The 16,403-nt window shown below is 42.7% G+C and overlaps 1 protein-coding gene across 8 annotated transcripts in view; it reads left to right on the top strand.

The window, feature by feature from the left end:
* The window catches only part of Phactr2 (phosphatase and actin regulator 2), a 270,721-nt gene that overhangs the window by 47,584 nt on the left and 206,734 nt on the right, over positions 1-16,403 (top strand). Inside the window, exon 1 of one of the 8 annotated variants that reach the window (XM_076552730.1) lies at positions 4,515-4,661. The exons of 6 other annotated variants lie outside the window; for them this stretch is intronic. In XM_076552730.1, coding sequence (XP_076408845.1) covers positions 4,550-4,661 — 112 coding nt within the window. In that variant the 5' untranslated portion in view covers positions 4,515-4,549. Of the gene's footprint in view, positions 1-4,514; positions 4,662-16,403 lie in introns of those variants that run through there. One more of the 8 variants, XM_076552731.1, reaches the window with a different exon arrangement.

Consider the following 16,403-nt stretch of genomic DNA (forward strand, 5'->3'; position numbering starts at 1 on the left):
GACAAAATGAGTCTCCAGGATATCTTGAAAATTTCAGTGCTTTATGTGAAAATCTCTTTCTTTCCTCTCTCTGGTGGTAGAAAAAAAGCAGTGCTTCTTTTCTGGGGTGAATGTTTTTTTAAGCGATATAAGACCCACGCTGGAGTAGGACATAAGAAAGCCCCCAAAGACCATGCAACTGTCCCAATATATCCAATATATATATTCAAAAAGAATAGCACAAACACTCTTTAAAATAAGAGCGAAAAATAATGGTTCTAATAGAGACCTGTGAGATTTGCCTAGATTTTTATCTGTCTAGAATGGCTGGATGTAGTTTCCAGATTCAATTTAACCCTTCCCTGACAGGCAATTATGGCACAGTATCCAGTCGGAGTATCTCTAGGAACTCTAACTAGACAAATAGCTAACTGTTCTGAAAACCTGTTCAGCAAATAGGTGATTTCACTAAGGATATTTTCCTATTTTATGAGTTTAACGTTTTAACTGCTAATGACTTTCCCAAACTTGTCTGTCTAAATAGTCTAAGAGTGTCCCAATTTCTAAGTATTACTTGTGGTTCAATGAGACGTCTTCAAAGTCACATTTACAGAATTCCTCTCAAAATAACTTGGTTAAGGCCTGGGGAAGAAGCGCCGTTGGAGAGGTGATTGCCGCACAAGCATGAAGGCCTGGGTTTGATCCCCTAAAATTCATATTTAAAAACAAAATGTGGCAGGGCACTCCTGTAACGCTGGGGATGCAGAGGAGGAGGCAGGGGGATCCCTGGAGCTTGCTGATCAGCCACTCTACCCAACTGTTGAACTTTATGATCAGTGCGCTTGCGCGCGCAAGCACACACACACACACACACACACACACACACACACACACACACACACACACACACACCAATAATAACAATTCAGCTTATTTCTCTCTACCTGTGGTTTTTCTAACTGTTTTATCTATAGTATATGATCTTTTTAGTACCACGTCTGAGCTTTCTAGAGTCCTTAGAAATGCCACATGCCGGAAGTTTGTGCACAGATGATTCCCTTCTTTATGTACACCGTGATAAACTGTTTTCAAAAAAAAGTTTTCAAGTTGTTAAAAATGATTAAAAGTGGAGAGAGGAAAAAAAAAACAAGACAAAACAAACAAACAAACAAACAAACCCCTACCTACCCTGCTGCTGTTTGAACTTTAGGCACCAGATGGCGCAGTGGTCACACAGATAAAAGGGAAAGCCAGCAACTTGTTGGTGCTGAATAGTCTCTACCGAAAACAGAAGAACCAAATGGTTGCGGGGCATTTCTCTCTTGTCAAGTACTATAGCCTTTAAGAAGAACTCTTACATTAATTCTTGTTTTTTAACGACTTAGTGTTTATTTATCCTCCAATCTATTAAAACCATGATTGGACTGTTTTGTTAAATAAAAATTCTTTCCCTCTTGGGATAAACTGTTTTCAGAAGACAATTGATTCTTAAGTACATTAAGTCTCACTAAGTGGACATTTGTTTTCAATTTAGAGTGGGGCGGGGGGGGGGGGGGGGCGGCGGATAGTCTATGTTCCAGTCTGTGAACAAATGTTTAAAAGAAAGTTTTTAGAAACGTTTAGAGTTGCTGTGTTCAGCCAGCACAGCATAATCGCTTTTCTGGAAGGAGATATGTCAGAGAAAGCCAATGTCCTTGGCTAAACCGAATCCCTCTAAATTGATGTCCGGCAGGATTAGTGCAGATGTATATATCCCAAGGCTGCGGTCTTTATTTTGGCTGGGAACGTAGAGCATCTGCGCACTTCATGTCTTCACGCTGGATTAGTCTTTGTGGGATGGGATTTACAGTCCAAGGCTGAGTTTCTTAATTACCTTTGAGTTATATAACGCCCAGGGGGGCGGCCAGGACAGGGGGCTGCTGTGTAAAATTCTGCTCTCGGGGACATTGCCTTGGAAGGTCTTTCTTCTCACGTTTTTTCTAGATGACGTATTTTGCAAATCACAAGATTTTCTGTTCCTGAAAACGCGCGTTTGCTAAACCTACCCATTGAAAAAAAAAATAGAAACTAAACTTAAATGTGTACTAAAACCAAAAGTTTCTCAAGCTTCTCATTGATTGATGTTTATTGAGTATTATGTTGATCACCACGTACCTGGTCCCAATTAGAAACTTGTCTGTATGTTCAGCTTTTCAGTTCAAAACCTCTTTCCGTCGAGAGACAAGATTTGCTGTTTGTAACGTAAGCTAAAACTTACTTGAAAACAAAAAATTCTATGTTAAATAAAGCTTATATGGCAGATACAAGCTCTTTAAAACTCTGTGGCACACAAGCAGAAAGCCAAACTGTGGGTACCAGAGGCATGTCTGTGTTCCCCCAAGGGTAGCTTTCTGAATTTGCCATTTCCCTTTGTGAGATTGGTAACTTTTTTTTTTTGAGCAGTTGGTCTGTAAAGCTGGGTTTTGATACTAGAATTCTGATTTTAAGAACCTGCGTGCACCGTGCACCGTATCTATACATGCCACATCACACACAACACTCATATGTAGAAAGTAAAAACTGTACCTAAACAAATAAGTAGGTTACGTTCTCATGACCTCATGCTGTTCACTTAGACGCTGGTCTTTGTAATGGTGAATCTTCTCGGTGAGGAATGATTTAGCTGGCTCTCCTCTGTTGTGTGTTCTGTGTAGGCACCCCTGTGCCAGGAAGAGGGCAAGGCACAAACAGGTTGACAACATGGCCCTTCCTCGGAACTCACAGTTGGGAAATCGGTGTCTTTGAATGAACAGTCTGCTAGCATGAGGCCAGGAGAATGTCATTGATTTGTTTATTATATTTTTTTACTTTAGATGTGTGAGTGGTGGGCGTGGTGTGGTGTATATGTGGCGCAGAACTGTGAGTGTTTGGAAGTATGTACCTGTGCACACACATGTGAAGGCCAGAGGAAGACATTGGGCGTCTTCTTCTACCGCTCTCAACTGTATTGTCTTGAGACAGGGTCTCTTATGGAACCAGAAGCTCTCGGTGTTGCTATGCTAGGTTGACTGATCAATGAACTCCTTGGATATCCCCATCTCTGCCTCCCAACACTGGGGTTACAGGTACAGCAGTTACAGGTTGCTTCTTTTTACATGAGTTCAGGGAAAGCTGAGCTGAGTAGAGGTGTTAAGATGATAGGACCAAGGGCAGCTTTAAGTTTGATTGGAATCACAGAGAAATGAAGATGCCAAACAGACGCATTGGAATGGCCTCGAACCACAGGCTGTCCATCAGAACAGCCACCGCTTAGAGGAGAACAGCAGAAGGTATTTGGTGATCGCCATAAAACTATGTTTCAGTCAGATGAATCTGATAAGCATGGCCTGGGAGGGAGAGAGAGGAGAGGAGATACAGGGAGAGCACATGTGTGGCTCCCCTATGAAGCCCCCCCCCCAGCCCCAGCTGAAGTTCAAAGACAATTAAAAACAAAGGACTGAGTGGGATGGTGAGGGAAGCGTGGGTATAGACATTGTTGTGTAATGTGACATTCCATGCTTTTCTCAATTAACCTAAGTCTGGTCAAAGTCCACTGCCTGGGCTCCATGGCAGCAGGGGATGGCTTCCCAGGTATACCATCCTCCAGGTCTTGGGCAGAGAAGTCAGAGCCAAACTTAGCAGTCAGTGCTTTTCACGGCCAGCCCTCCTGTTTTGCCTCTTCTCTTTGGAGAAGCTGGTACAAGTTGACTCTTGATGACGTTACTCATTCCTTCGCTTTTCCCAGAGAGGAAAGGGAGCCTGGAGCTTAAGAGTGGAAATAGTTACACTAAGATTTTCTTTGCGGGAGGCGTCGGAGCAGAGTGGCATGCAATGATGCCTAGGTCATGCGTGTCACAAGAACATAGGCTGTGGAAGAACATAGGGTCAGAAATCCAGGCTGGACCATGAATTTGGTAAGTAAGGCTGGTTTCCTCCAAGAGGGAAAGGTGTCTGTATTCGTCAGGGTTTGTAAGAGGAACAAAGTGATAGAATGAATACATGTTGACTCCAGACCTAACCATGTTGACAAGAGTGACTGCTCCAGTGGTCACATTATGCTTTTAAAAACTGCCGGAAAAGGGCTCAGTGAGGTTTTAGCTAAGGAGAGAAATATTTTCATTTGCAGAGAATAGTCGTTGTCTCCCCCCCCCCCCCCCACTCACTCCACCCGCCTCACTATATAGCCCAAGGCTGGCCTCAAATTTAGATTCTCCTGTCTTAGGTTCCCAAGTGCTAGGATTACATGTGTGTCCCACAACTTGCAGTAGAAAGCAAAACCGTGAAAGGAAAAACCAGATCTAGCAAAAAAATATATATATAAATTATTCTGTTATGTGTATAGTTGTAAAGCAGACTTGCATATTTAAATATACATGTTCAGAACAGGTTAGTGAGGTAATCTTCATACTGCCAGGGACATTTTGTGAGACTCCATGGGAGGGGGGAATGTACACATTCATTTATGACCCATCTATTCACTGTGGTCGTCAAGGGCTACCTTTGTTCAAAGATGCTGGTAAGAACAGAGTGACCATCGCGGAGGCAGGCCAGCATGGATCTATCCTCACATAGCAGATTCTGTAGGCTGAGGAGTAAGAGGAAAGAGGCATTGGGTGTGCATGATGAAAAGTCATACGGAGTCCAGAAGTTCAGCAAGATCTCCGGTACGTGTCATCTACCAGCAGCGGAAATCATGGGAACAGGAGAAGGGAAGGGGCTTTTCCCACAGGTGGTGGGATGGAGGGAAGGCCCTTCTCATGGAAACCAGACATAGGTGTGTCTGTTCCTTTGCCGCTGTCATGTGACAAATGACCCCCAAATGTAACTGCTTAAAAAACCACTTATGGTTTCTGTGGGTCAAGAGTCCAGGAACATTGTAGGTGGGTTCTCAGGCTCAGCGTGGCTCCCAGATTGCAATCAAGGTCTCTGCCAGGACCTCAGTCATTGCTGGCTGGACCGGGAGGCCCTGTTTCCAAGCGCACTCACGTAGTTGTTGGCCGGCTCCTGTCCTCTGTGAGTTGTTGGCCTGAGAACCGCAGCTCCTCACCAGCAGCTGTTTGACCACCCTGCTTCTTGCTCTGTGGGCCTCTCTCTCTCCACGGGGCGATGCACAGCATGGCAGCCAGCTTCTCTCTCGGACAGAAGGAAAAGCAAGCAAGCACAGGCAAGATGGAAGTCATGATCCACTGGCTACCTTATCTCCAAGGTGGTCCTTGATCACGCTGTACGTGGTTCTGTGTGCACATGTGTGCATGCACAGGTGCATATGTATAGGGAGAGCTTAGGTTGATGACATGTCTTTCTTAATCACTTTACTTTTACTTTCTTAATCACTTTTGCTTTCTTAATCTACCTTACTTTTTGAGACTGAATCGCAGTAAACCTGGAGCTCACTGATTTGCCTGGACTGGCTGACCAGCAAGGCCCAAAGATCTTCCTGCTTCTGCCTCCCCCCACCCCCCAACTAGGATCGTTGGCATGCACCACCACTCCTGGTTCCCACATGGGTGCTGGGGAGTCAAGTTCACACCCTCATTCTCGTGTGGAGGGTGCTTTACCTACTAGGCCACCTCCCCAGGCCCACATAATCACATTGGTTGTATTCCATTCACTAGCAGGAGTCTTGGTCTGCATCCTGGCCAAAGAAATAAATGGGGATTCTTAAACACCATCTTAAAAGGCTGGGACTGGATTGGCACGTGGTAAGAGAAGGCCAAAAGATGGCCTCCTCTGGTGCTGATGTCTTCCGTGAGGTGGAAAGATGTTTTCTCCTGTGATGGACTATGAAAAGAGGCCCAGGTGTTGCACAATAAAAGAGGGCATGACTGGCAGATGTTTAAAAGTGGCTTATAGCCACTAGTTACAGGATTTGGGGTGACAAGGGCTCCCTTGGCCATGTGTGAACTTTTTCCAGCAGCCCCTGGGCAGGTGTGGAAACGGTAGCCTCTCAGATCCTTAGAGTTTGGGTTTCCTCTTGGACAAATGAAGTCGAGGGGCCGCAGGACAGGGGAGTGGCCGTGGAGAGGGAGGCAGGGACCCTGCATGGCGACGGGGGTGGAAGAAAAGGAGCCCAGAGGTCTTGGTGCGTGGGTGGAGAAGCTGTGAGTCTGGACACGTCAGAGGGGACTGAATCAGAAAATTAGGAACACAAAAGCGTGTGGTGCCAGAGCGGGCATGATGCATTCAAGGCGTTCAGGTGCCTCTGTCTGTGAAGAGAGGGCCCACAGTGTGGGGGCTCAAAGAACATGGAGATGTAGATCATCAAGGATGAGTCACCCACGTAAACACTGAGGTGACTCAGAATGATCGATGCTGAAAATTGTGAGGAGGGAGAATCGTGACAAGACAAGGGCTCTAGAGGCCAGCGGGGAGCTTCCGGCAGTATTGTAGAATAGATTTTCTGCAAGAACCTTCATACAAATCGCAGGGTCAGAAATGGTTACTTCTTTTTAAAATGGTTTGTGGAAATTTCCAGAACTGTGAAAGATTCTTTGGGGGAAGTGGATACCAGGGTGAACAGCAGACAATGAAGCCATGGCCCAAACCCGGGTGTCTGTAAATATCTCCAGGTTTGGGGTGATGCTCTCTGTTTCCATTTCCATGACATGAAGCATCTGATATCCCCTCAGTTAACTATGATAGTGACTCTGTAAATCCCCCGAATTGGTCCAGATATATGAAAATGCTTACAACAAGTCACCCTTACCAAGACCATTGAGGCCCCAGTAGATGAATTCAATCTGTCTTGGTTTATTTGTTGGGATGGCAAGTATAAATAAGCATCCTGGGCATTGGTCTTGGTACCTCTACCTCACTGTGTCACATAATTCCCAGACAAAAGTCTAGATTTTCAATAAAAGGCAAAGCTAGAAACAAAACAAAACCTGATATTAAAAGAAATAGGACACGTAGTTGTTTTCTCCTGGTTTGTGAATAGAAAATCACATTCTAATAAGAATTTATAGTCTTGGATCAACTTCAAGCAGACCTGAGACTGGAGTGTGTGTGTGTGTGTGTGTGTGTGTGTGTGTGTGTGTGTGTGTGTGTGTGTAAGTGCATGTGTACTGTGTCTGCAGATGCATGTGCCCATGTGTGTATTTGTGGAGGTCCGAGGTCAATATTGCTCTCCACTTTGTTTTTTGAGGCAGGGTCTCTCACTGAACCTGGCTAGATTGGCTGGTTCATGAGCTCCTGGGATCTGTTTGTCTCTATTGCCTGGGTTCAAAGCTGATAACAAACCTGACTTTATGCTGGTGCTGAGGATGCTGCCTCTGCTCTTCCTGCCTGTTAGTTCAGCAATTACTTTACACATTGAGCCACCTCCCCAATTTCGGAGATAGAGTTCATCTGGCCTGTCTATCTTTACAAAGGCAAGTCCAGCTAACAACTTAAAAGTTGTTCTAATGGTAAATGTTTGAGGAGAGACATACGGTTCGCTGAGTTAAACTTCATGCAATGGGCACACACATTACATGATACCTTATTAATAGGTATAACTTTATGTTTTAAATATCAACTTAATATAAGCTTTTTAAAAGTAGTCCTCAGTTAGAACATCATAGTGTACCTAGAAAGATCTAGAGCAAACCCTTTTTGGAAATGTAATCTCAGCTTTAGCTTCATGCTATCCCCACATAGTGCTCATCTGAGCATGAGCTGAGCTCATAAATAAAAATTAGAAGCAAATAAAAAAAAAACAGAAATAGAAATCCAATGGCCAGGCTTGGACAACCCTAGGATAACCAATATCAAGAGGAAAAATGGATAGCTTGATTCAATGACTGATACCTAAAAGAGAATTTGGATACTTCGTGTGTGTGTGTGTATATATATATATATGTATAGATAGATAGATGGCACCTTTACTTTTATTTACTAATTTTGTTTCTATTCTTAAGGAAGTGATCAGATATGGAGACATAGTGATATTCATTATAATGTTATTTACATCAGGAAAACAACACTTAGACACAATCTTCATCCCTCAGAAGAGGGAACAGAACAGGCAAATGATAAAACATGTGCAGTATTGTTCTTATGTATGAAGTTTTATTGCCGTGAGAATGTGCTCATGATATAATCTCAGGGCCTAGGAGCCAGATAAAAAATTGCCTGTCAAATATGGCAGTATTTAGCATTTTACTTATTTTCTTTTATAATTTTTGCATTCATGCAAGTGTCTGGTATTCACTCTCCTATGCCTGCATGTGTGGAGGCCTGGGGTCAACTCTTGCTCTCCACCCAAGTTTTGAGGCAAGGTCTCTCACTCTGCCTAAAGCCACTCATTGATTGGATTGATGGGCCCGAGTCCCAGGAAGTCTCCTGTTTCTGTATGTAAGGTACACACATCACATCTGACTATATATGTGTGCTCGGGAGGTGAGCTCAAGTAGTTCTTCCACAGCAGGTGCTTTACCTACTGAGATGTCTGTCTCCTTAGCTCGCACACTATTTAGATAAATGGAAGTATTTTATTTCTCTCAAATTCTTTGTAAATAAGAATTTGACAATGGTAGAAAGGACTTAGGAAATCTTGGCAGGATTTTATTGAAGGGTTCAGTTCTTTTAACAGAGGAAGGTCCTCCAAGAATTTAAGCATAAAGATATATAAATAATAGCTTTCGTGAATAGAATTTAGTTTCAAATTCTGATGCACTTAGAACATGCAGTCAACATTCACATACTTTAATTAGAAAAAAAACCCACCATACTGAGTCCTTCTATTTTGGATATGAAGACTTCACAGAGAATTTAGAAGTGAGTTAGGTTTCTGTTCCTGTCATTGAATGCAATTATGTGACAACTCTCCTTGCTGTCATAGCCAGGAAATGGACCACTTAGATACTCATGACTTCACTGCTGCTAACGCATGGGAGCAATAAAGAACATTCTTCCATGATGCTTCCATCACTGTGAATTGAGAAGATCAAATCTTTTTTTTTTCTTTTTGCTATGCAGTGATTTAGTTAATGAAAGCACTTGTCATATCACACAGGGCTGTATTACAGAAATGCCCGCTGCCAGCAATCTTCAGGCAGTCATCTGTACAGAACCATCTACAGCAAAAAGAAAAAAAAAACATCCTTTTCTCACTTTTGTGGTTGGTGGAAAATTGGCTTACAATCTCTGGCTTGATCCTAAAGTTTCAAGTGACTCAGTGGCATGCTTATAGTTTGCTTAATCACAAAAAGCAAGGACCTCGGCAAGAACCTACAAACAGAGATCTTTAAAGGACAAGTACTGGAATTGTGGACAACAGAGCAGTAAACTCTATAGTCAGTGGAAGGCAGATTATTCTAAATACCAAGAGAGCTAAAGTGTTTAGTGCAGATATTACCCAGCTAATAGTCTCAGCTCAGTTTGGTTGATTTACCACCCAAAGACATTTGCCTGGGAGTATATTTGCTTAACACATGCAAGATATAAACCATCATTTATTGATGGACTAAAAAATTCTTGAAGTATAACAGTAGGGGACGGGCATCATATCCAGAGGAGGCAAGTATGCAGAGTTTATGCAAAGGACTCCAGTGATTCTGAGGTGTCTGAGTAGAGAATGTGTCTACTTGATCTTCTTCTCTATATTATCTGAGATCTGGCACATGGGATATCTTGATAAGATAATGGACTTAGAAATGGTGGCTCAGGCTCTTTCACTCATTGCCTGGCTATTGTCCTGAGGGGGCCTGTCTCCCTGGTCCTTTTGAGTTCTGAGTCCTTCCTACAGCAGAAGCCCCCACTGTCATACTGTGGTGACAAAGAACATTCTTCCACAATTATTCTAGCCCCGTGAATTGAGACAATTGACTCTTTTTTTTTTTTCACTAAGTAATGAGTTAGCTCATGACAGCGGCTGTCACACTGCACAGGGCTGTCTTGCAGAAATGCCTGCTGCCACCGATACTCAGATAATCATCTGAGCTACCAAGCAACTCTGGCCAATCACTGCCTTCTGGGAGAAGTGTCCTTTGCTCTTGCTTTCAATATAGACGTTGACCGTTAATCAGAGCCACTTATCGAGAGCTCCTGTGAATGAGGAATGGAAAGCTAGAGAGCCTTATATGAACAGAGATGGAAGGAAAAGTGTCTTTATGTAGGATCTCATAGTACTGAACAAGACATCCTGGGCTCCTGTCTTATGTAGAAAGAGCAAGTGCCAGATGCTCAGGGGACCAAATTTTCAAGGAAAGATCTGGTAGCCTCAGCCTTGGAGGGAGAAAAAAAAGATGAAGAGTATACGAAACAGCACCTAACCTGAGTGAGGCATCATATCGCTAGAAGATGTGGCCTTCACGTTCAGGCAACCATGAGACAATTTTAGGCAGAGCTTTTTCAGCCTTGAAGATCTTAGGAGATCAGGGTGATGTGTTGTATTTGACAAAATTGTTCAACAAACATTAGTTTACTATTATTATTTTTATCATGCTTGTGTAGGAAATGAGCAAGTTGGTCCAGTAACTGAGAGACTCAGGAATTTACCCTCTTCATCATTGCTGACATGGGGAGGGGTCAGTCTGGGGTCAGAGGAATAGCTGAGGTGGGGACAGAAAATGCTTCTTTGGGACTTGGTCATGTAATAAAAGGAACCTAGTGACATAGAGCTCCAACACACAAAGAAAGGTAAGGTTAGGAGATAGGGAGGAGAGAATGTGACTGATCCCAGCCTTCTGGAAATGTCGGAAGCCTGCTTTGTCTTTCCTAGACAAAGGAGCCCTGCTTCTATGGACTTGTCTGTTTTAACCAAACTGGGGAAAATACTGGAATATTTCATTGTTACAGTCATTCATGGCAGGACTCAAAGCTGACATTGGAACTGTGCACCCTGGAGGCCCCAGAGACTGGGAGATGGGTGCAGCTGAGTCTCCACCACATCTGTAGCGTGAGAAAGGGGAAATGTTGGCAACTCAGCAGAGAGGTCACTGTGGGAAGCAGGTCTGTTTGGAGAGCAGGATCTCAGCTCCTTGGGTGGGATTGGGAGCTGACCTCCAGTGCTTGGGGGAATGTCATCTTGGCCAAGGCTTAAATCTCATTTCAAAGTAGACATTGAGGTACGAGACAGGACAAGGACCACACACCAAAATTAGGAAACAAGAGTGGCTGTTAGTGGAGTAGAGGATTAATAGAGTAGAGGAGGTAGATTCAGGAAGAGTGATGGAGGTCTCACACCAAAGGGTAGTTCATGAGGCCTGGATGCTCAGGGAACAGGCACAAGTATGAAGGAGTCATCCTGAGAACACCATGACCTAACAAGACTAAAGAAGACCCTAAAAGAAGTTGCAGGAAGATGGGGGTATTCCATAGTTACCACTGATGAGCCATTTAATAGGTGTTCAAAAACATTGGGGAGTGAATTAACTTAGTGAATGATTTTATCCCCCATAGCTCCCAAAAGGACAAGGAAGAATAAGACTTCTTAGGTAATTTCTGTTTCAGATTAAACTCGGCTTAGAATCCACATTGTGTTGAATGTGGAAACTGGAAGTGGATGGGTCCAGCAGCAGCAGATTTTGAGCTAAGGCCCCCACTAGTACATTATGGCAAAGACCTATTTGTGTTTCTTCTTTAAAACAGGACATAAATCTTGGCAACACATTATCATGTGTTTGGATGAGACCCCGGCCTTCTGCATCATATTAAATGGAAGAGAAGTTTTTATCTGAGCAATTAAGTTTTTTTGTTATTGTTGAGTCACTTCTCTTCCTGATGGTAATGAGCTAGCGAGTTCAGCTAATTGCTGCTCCTGGTTCACATCATCTGTGTGAAGACAATCATCTATTTGCCATGAAGGAAAGGCAGGATGATTATGCTAAAGTTTAAATCAACCTACTTGGCAAAACGAGAGAGAGCAAGAGAAAGAGAGAGAGAGAGGGTGCAAATGAGTTATAACAAGCTCAGTCCTGTTCTATATCATTTGAGACTTCATTTTGTTTCTCTAAGAAACCATCATGCTTTCATTTGGAGCAGTGAAATATGATACTGACATCTTCGACACATGTATAGACTATGTCAGATCACACAGATCAGCCCACAACTTGTTTCTGTCCGTAGAATCAAAAGGAGATGTTTGACAAAATTGTCCCAAGTTTATATTAATAATGCAAACTGATGTTACCTTTAATTAATCTCTCCACACTATCCAAGTGTTTATGGTTGTAATTTATAAAGCAACAATTGTACCTAACGGCGCATGTAGTTCTCAAGGAAGACTAGATTAAAAGATTATATAAGGAGTTAGTTGGAACAAAACCCTCTCTGATGCTTTTTAATGGACTTTTTCGATGAACTAATGAGGCACTGGAAGAGAAGGAGAGTTTTGTTAGTACAGTGCATTTGTTTCTGGTGCTGTGGTGGAAACCCAGAGCCTCATGCATGTGAGGCAAGCCCTCTACCCCTGAACTGCAATCCCACATAGCCTTTCCTCTAACCCCAAGGAGACCCTGAAGTGTCACTGAAAGGAAAATTTGGTCCTGCACCCAGCACAGATTCTAAATGTTACTGGCAGAGAACCATTTTGTGAAGATTTTTTGTACTTAAGATAATTGATCCTGTATGTGGATAGAGTTACAGGATCCCAATCTAGAAGGGTTTGGGCACTGACAAATTTGGAAAGATATTCCTAGCTGTATATTGATACTTAGTAATATTGTTCATAGAAATAAATGTATCTACACATGCTGAAAGTTATAACCTGGAAGCAGTAGACCTCATTAAACTAGTGACTCAGTTGTTTTCACGTATTTTAGGATACTTTCCTTTTAGAAAATGGAACCATTTATTCCAAGGTTTTTGTTGTTGTTGTCGTTGTTTTGTTTTTTGTATCCAGATAGGGAAATCTCATCAAAGTTGAGGGATCAACAGAAGGGGAAGAAAGAGAGATAAATAACACTAAGGATATTTTAAAAGGCCATAGGAAACATTTTATAAGCTTACTAGATATATACATATACATATATATACACACACATATGCACATGTGTATATATATATATACATATATAACATACAATATATAATTTAAATAGAGTTATGCCACACAAGGTAATAATGCTCCCCCAAGAGCCATAGACTAAGTAACAAAGCCTGATTCCAGGTATGGAAACTCCCCTCCCCCTTCAGGCTGTTGGCCAGGGGATTCCAAGAGACTTCCAAATGTAGACTACTACCATTGCCCTTGGATGACACCAAAAACTTGAAGATAAAACTGTATTGCTGAAGATACTGCACATTTCTGACACAGAACTTGGAGGAACTGAGCTGGAATTGTCCTGGAACCCTATTCCCTGAAGACCAGCTCTCATAGTATTGGAAGGTACTATGCAAGCTCCCAAGAGAGAAAAACAATTGATAGTCCTGCCCACTTTTAAACCATGTAAACCACAATGACTGGCTCAGTAAGTGTGATGCCCAACCCCAAACAATACATCTACAGCGACAACAGATCCCCAACACCTTAGGCTCAGGGAAAATCTTGGAAGAGGGGTAGACAGATTGTAGGACCAGGGGACACCTGCTTGAGACATGACCAGGAAGCTGCACTCATGCTCTCCCATCCATACGACTGCCGAAAGAAGACCTACCTGCATAACGACGGTACCAGTTGACATGGGGGAAAAGTTCCCAAGCTCATCCATAGATGAAGAGCTACAGGCAGCAGCCACTGGCTACAAAAGAGAATCCGTTTTCTTCAGGAATGAGCCCCTGATAGGTTATCCAACCTCAGGTGATCGGCCCTAAATATGTACAAAGAACAAGAAATAGACTCAGTACCTCTGTGTGTGCTTGTGTGTGTGTGTGTGTGTGTGTGTGTGTGTGTGTGTGTAAGAGAGAGAGAGAGACAGACAGAGAATCTTGTGTAACAATCAGAGATTATGAATTTTGGAGGGAGTAGGAGGGTAAGGACGGAGGTGAAGGTGAGGAGAAGGAGGCTAGAAATGTAGATACAGTACTCGAGTGTGAAGTTCTCAAAAACTGACTTAAAAACATAAGAGGATGTTATAAACAAGTTGATATATCCTTCAAAGCAGGAAAAATTATGTGTTTCAAAGTGAAAAAAAATAATTCTAACTTGCTTAAACTGGTGTGAGAGGAAATTTTTTAAAACTTGTGAAACCTTAACTATAACTAATCTGAATCCAGGATCAAAATGTCTCAGCAGTTAGAAATTGTTACTAATAAATTTACCTCCGCATTTAAGGAACACAGTTTTAACTGTGGTAGTTTGCTGGCACAACCATAGTATAAACCACAAACTGTGTGGCTTACATAGCAGAGATTTATTTTCTCACAGACCTGAAGTTAGGTGGTCTGTGATAACCGTGTTGACGGGAGAATTTTCTTCTAAGATCGCTTTCCCTGGTTGGTAAATGGCAGTACCCACCTGTGGTATTTCCTTCACGTGTTCATCCCTAGCGTCTCTTTTGACTACAAATACGATTGTAAGTATATCAGTCAGACTGAATTGGAGCTCACCCTAATGGTATCATTTAATTTGATCATCTCTTTAAGGGAGTTATCTCCAAATACAGTCACATCCAAGGAATTTAAAGATATGAATTGGAGGCTTGGGACGCAGTTCTGGCCCAAACGCTCATCTTTGACAAATATCTCGCGTTACTGAAAATAACAAAACACATTTCAGTTCATTCTAAAATCGGGCAAGGACAGTCTGAGAAAGCCACACAGCAAACTATTTTTGATCGCAAAAGTAGATGGAAAAAAATCCCTAAACAAAATGCAAGCTAACCCAACAGTGTATTTTAAAATGTGGTGTTCAAGCCGAGGTTGAGTTTATTACAGAATATTGCAGTCATTAAACCTCTATGCTCACCAATTAAAATTCGTGGTGGCAGGGCTTTCAGACCCAGTACCGGTGTGAGGTGATTAAACAAAAGACATTTATGTGAAAGTAGATTTGATTTACTCGAGGACTGAAAGTTTGAGTGGCCTTGCATTCATTAAAACCCGCAGGTCCTTTTATGGAGGCGTAGTTCTTACTTCGCTCCTGTTCCTGCATTGGTCTTTCACTCATTAAAACTTTTCATGTGCTGCAGATGTCTTTGAGGAGCTCGCCACCGAAGCTGAAGGTCCTACATTCATAAAAGCATCCCCAGTGCTTCCCACAAGCCCTAATGAGCCCCTGGCTGCATTGTTCAATAGAGAATGCCCGTCTCCGACTTCAGTGTGCTTTTGGAGCAAATGTCTGTCAGCCTGAGACTGCTTAAGACTGTTATTTTAAGACACTAATGGAAAGGAGCCTAGCATTTCACCTCCCCCATGTTATTTACGTGCCTTAATATAAAATCAGCGTTAGAAAGCTAATTACAGCATCCTGGATTGTGCGGTACATAGGCATTTTCGAGTGTAAGTGGGTGCTGGTGCAAAATAAGAAAGCAAGTAATGAAGGCAAGCACCATTCAGTGAACTTTTTAAGCTTAAATATCATTCTGAGTTCAATATCTAGCTGCTATCCATCTATCATCAATTAGTCCATTAGTCCATCAATCTATCATATGTCTGCCTACCTATTTATCCATCTATCACATATCATCTCTCTATCATCTACCCATTTATCTAGTCATCCCTGCATCCATTCATCTGTCATCTGGCTACCTTCAGGAACAAACTGTCTTAAACACATGGACATTTAAGAAAGAACAGGCCTTATGTCCTATTAGCTGAAGTTACTGTGGTTTTGAAAAATGTCAGATTGCTAGCAGAGTCTCTGATGATGTGCCGGCTCCTGTCTGTCCCCACACTCCATGGCAGTCCTGACAAGTGCTGACTGCCTGTCGTTAGGTGCACTGCTTGAGACCGTATGCAAAGTGGAGTAAGTGCAGGCCCACTACTAAAAAACACTTTCGACATGCATAGCCTATCGACAGCGGGCCGCATCCATGTGTATACAGAGGATGGCATTTCTTACTCTTATCCACCTGCCTGAGACGGTGTTTTGAACTACTAGCAGATTTTCCATCTCTTAGGCTTGTGCCTGTGACACTTCCTTCGGCCCAGTTACCTGGAGCTTCCACGTTCACTTCCGCAGGCCAGAGCAAAAATGCTGATTTGGCTGGCAAGTACTGCCACATCCCAAGCCGAAATGGAGGCTGAAATGGAGTCGTATTTTAAGACTGCAAGGTAGACTCTGTGGAGATGAGCAGTTTGCTAGCTTGATTATAACTCGGACTTATTTCCACGTAAAGGATGTGAAGTTTGTTTTACCCACTTGCCTCAAACCATTGCCAGGCTGAGATGACACTTGGGGTGTGATCCCCTGTATTTCTTATTACTTAGCTTATCTCTAAACCCTGACAGAACCCTAGAGAAAGAGAAACTTAAGTAAAGACCGGAAACTCACATTCACTGAGATGTTTACACCCAACATCGCTATGCAGATCTGACTGTTGGTT

This window comes from Peromyscus maniculatus, chromosome 16, assembly GCF_049852395.1.
Source record: "Peromyscus maniculatus bairdii isolate BWxNUB_F1_BW_parent chromosome 16, HU_Pman_BW_mat_3.1, whole genome shotgun sequence".
Classification (NCBI taxonomy): Eukaryota; Metazoa; Chordata; class Mammalia; order Rodentia; family Cricetidae; genus Peromyscus; species Peromyscus maniculatus.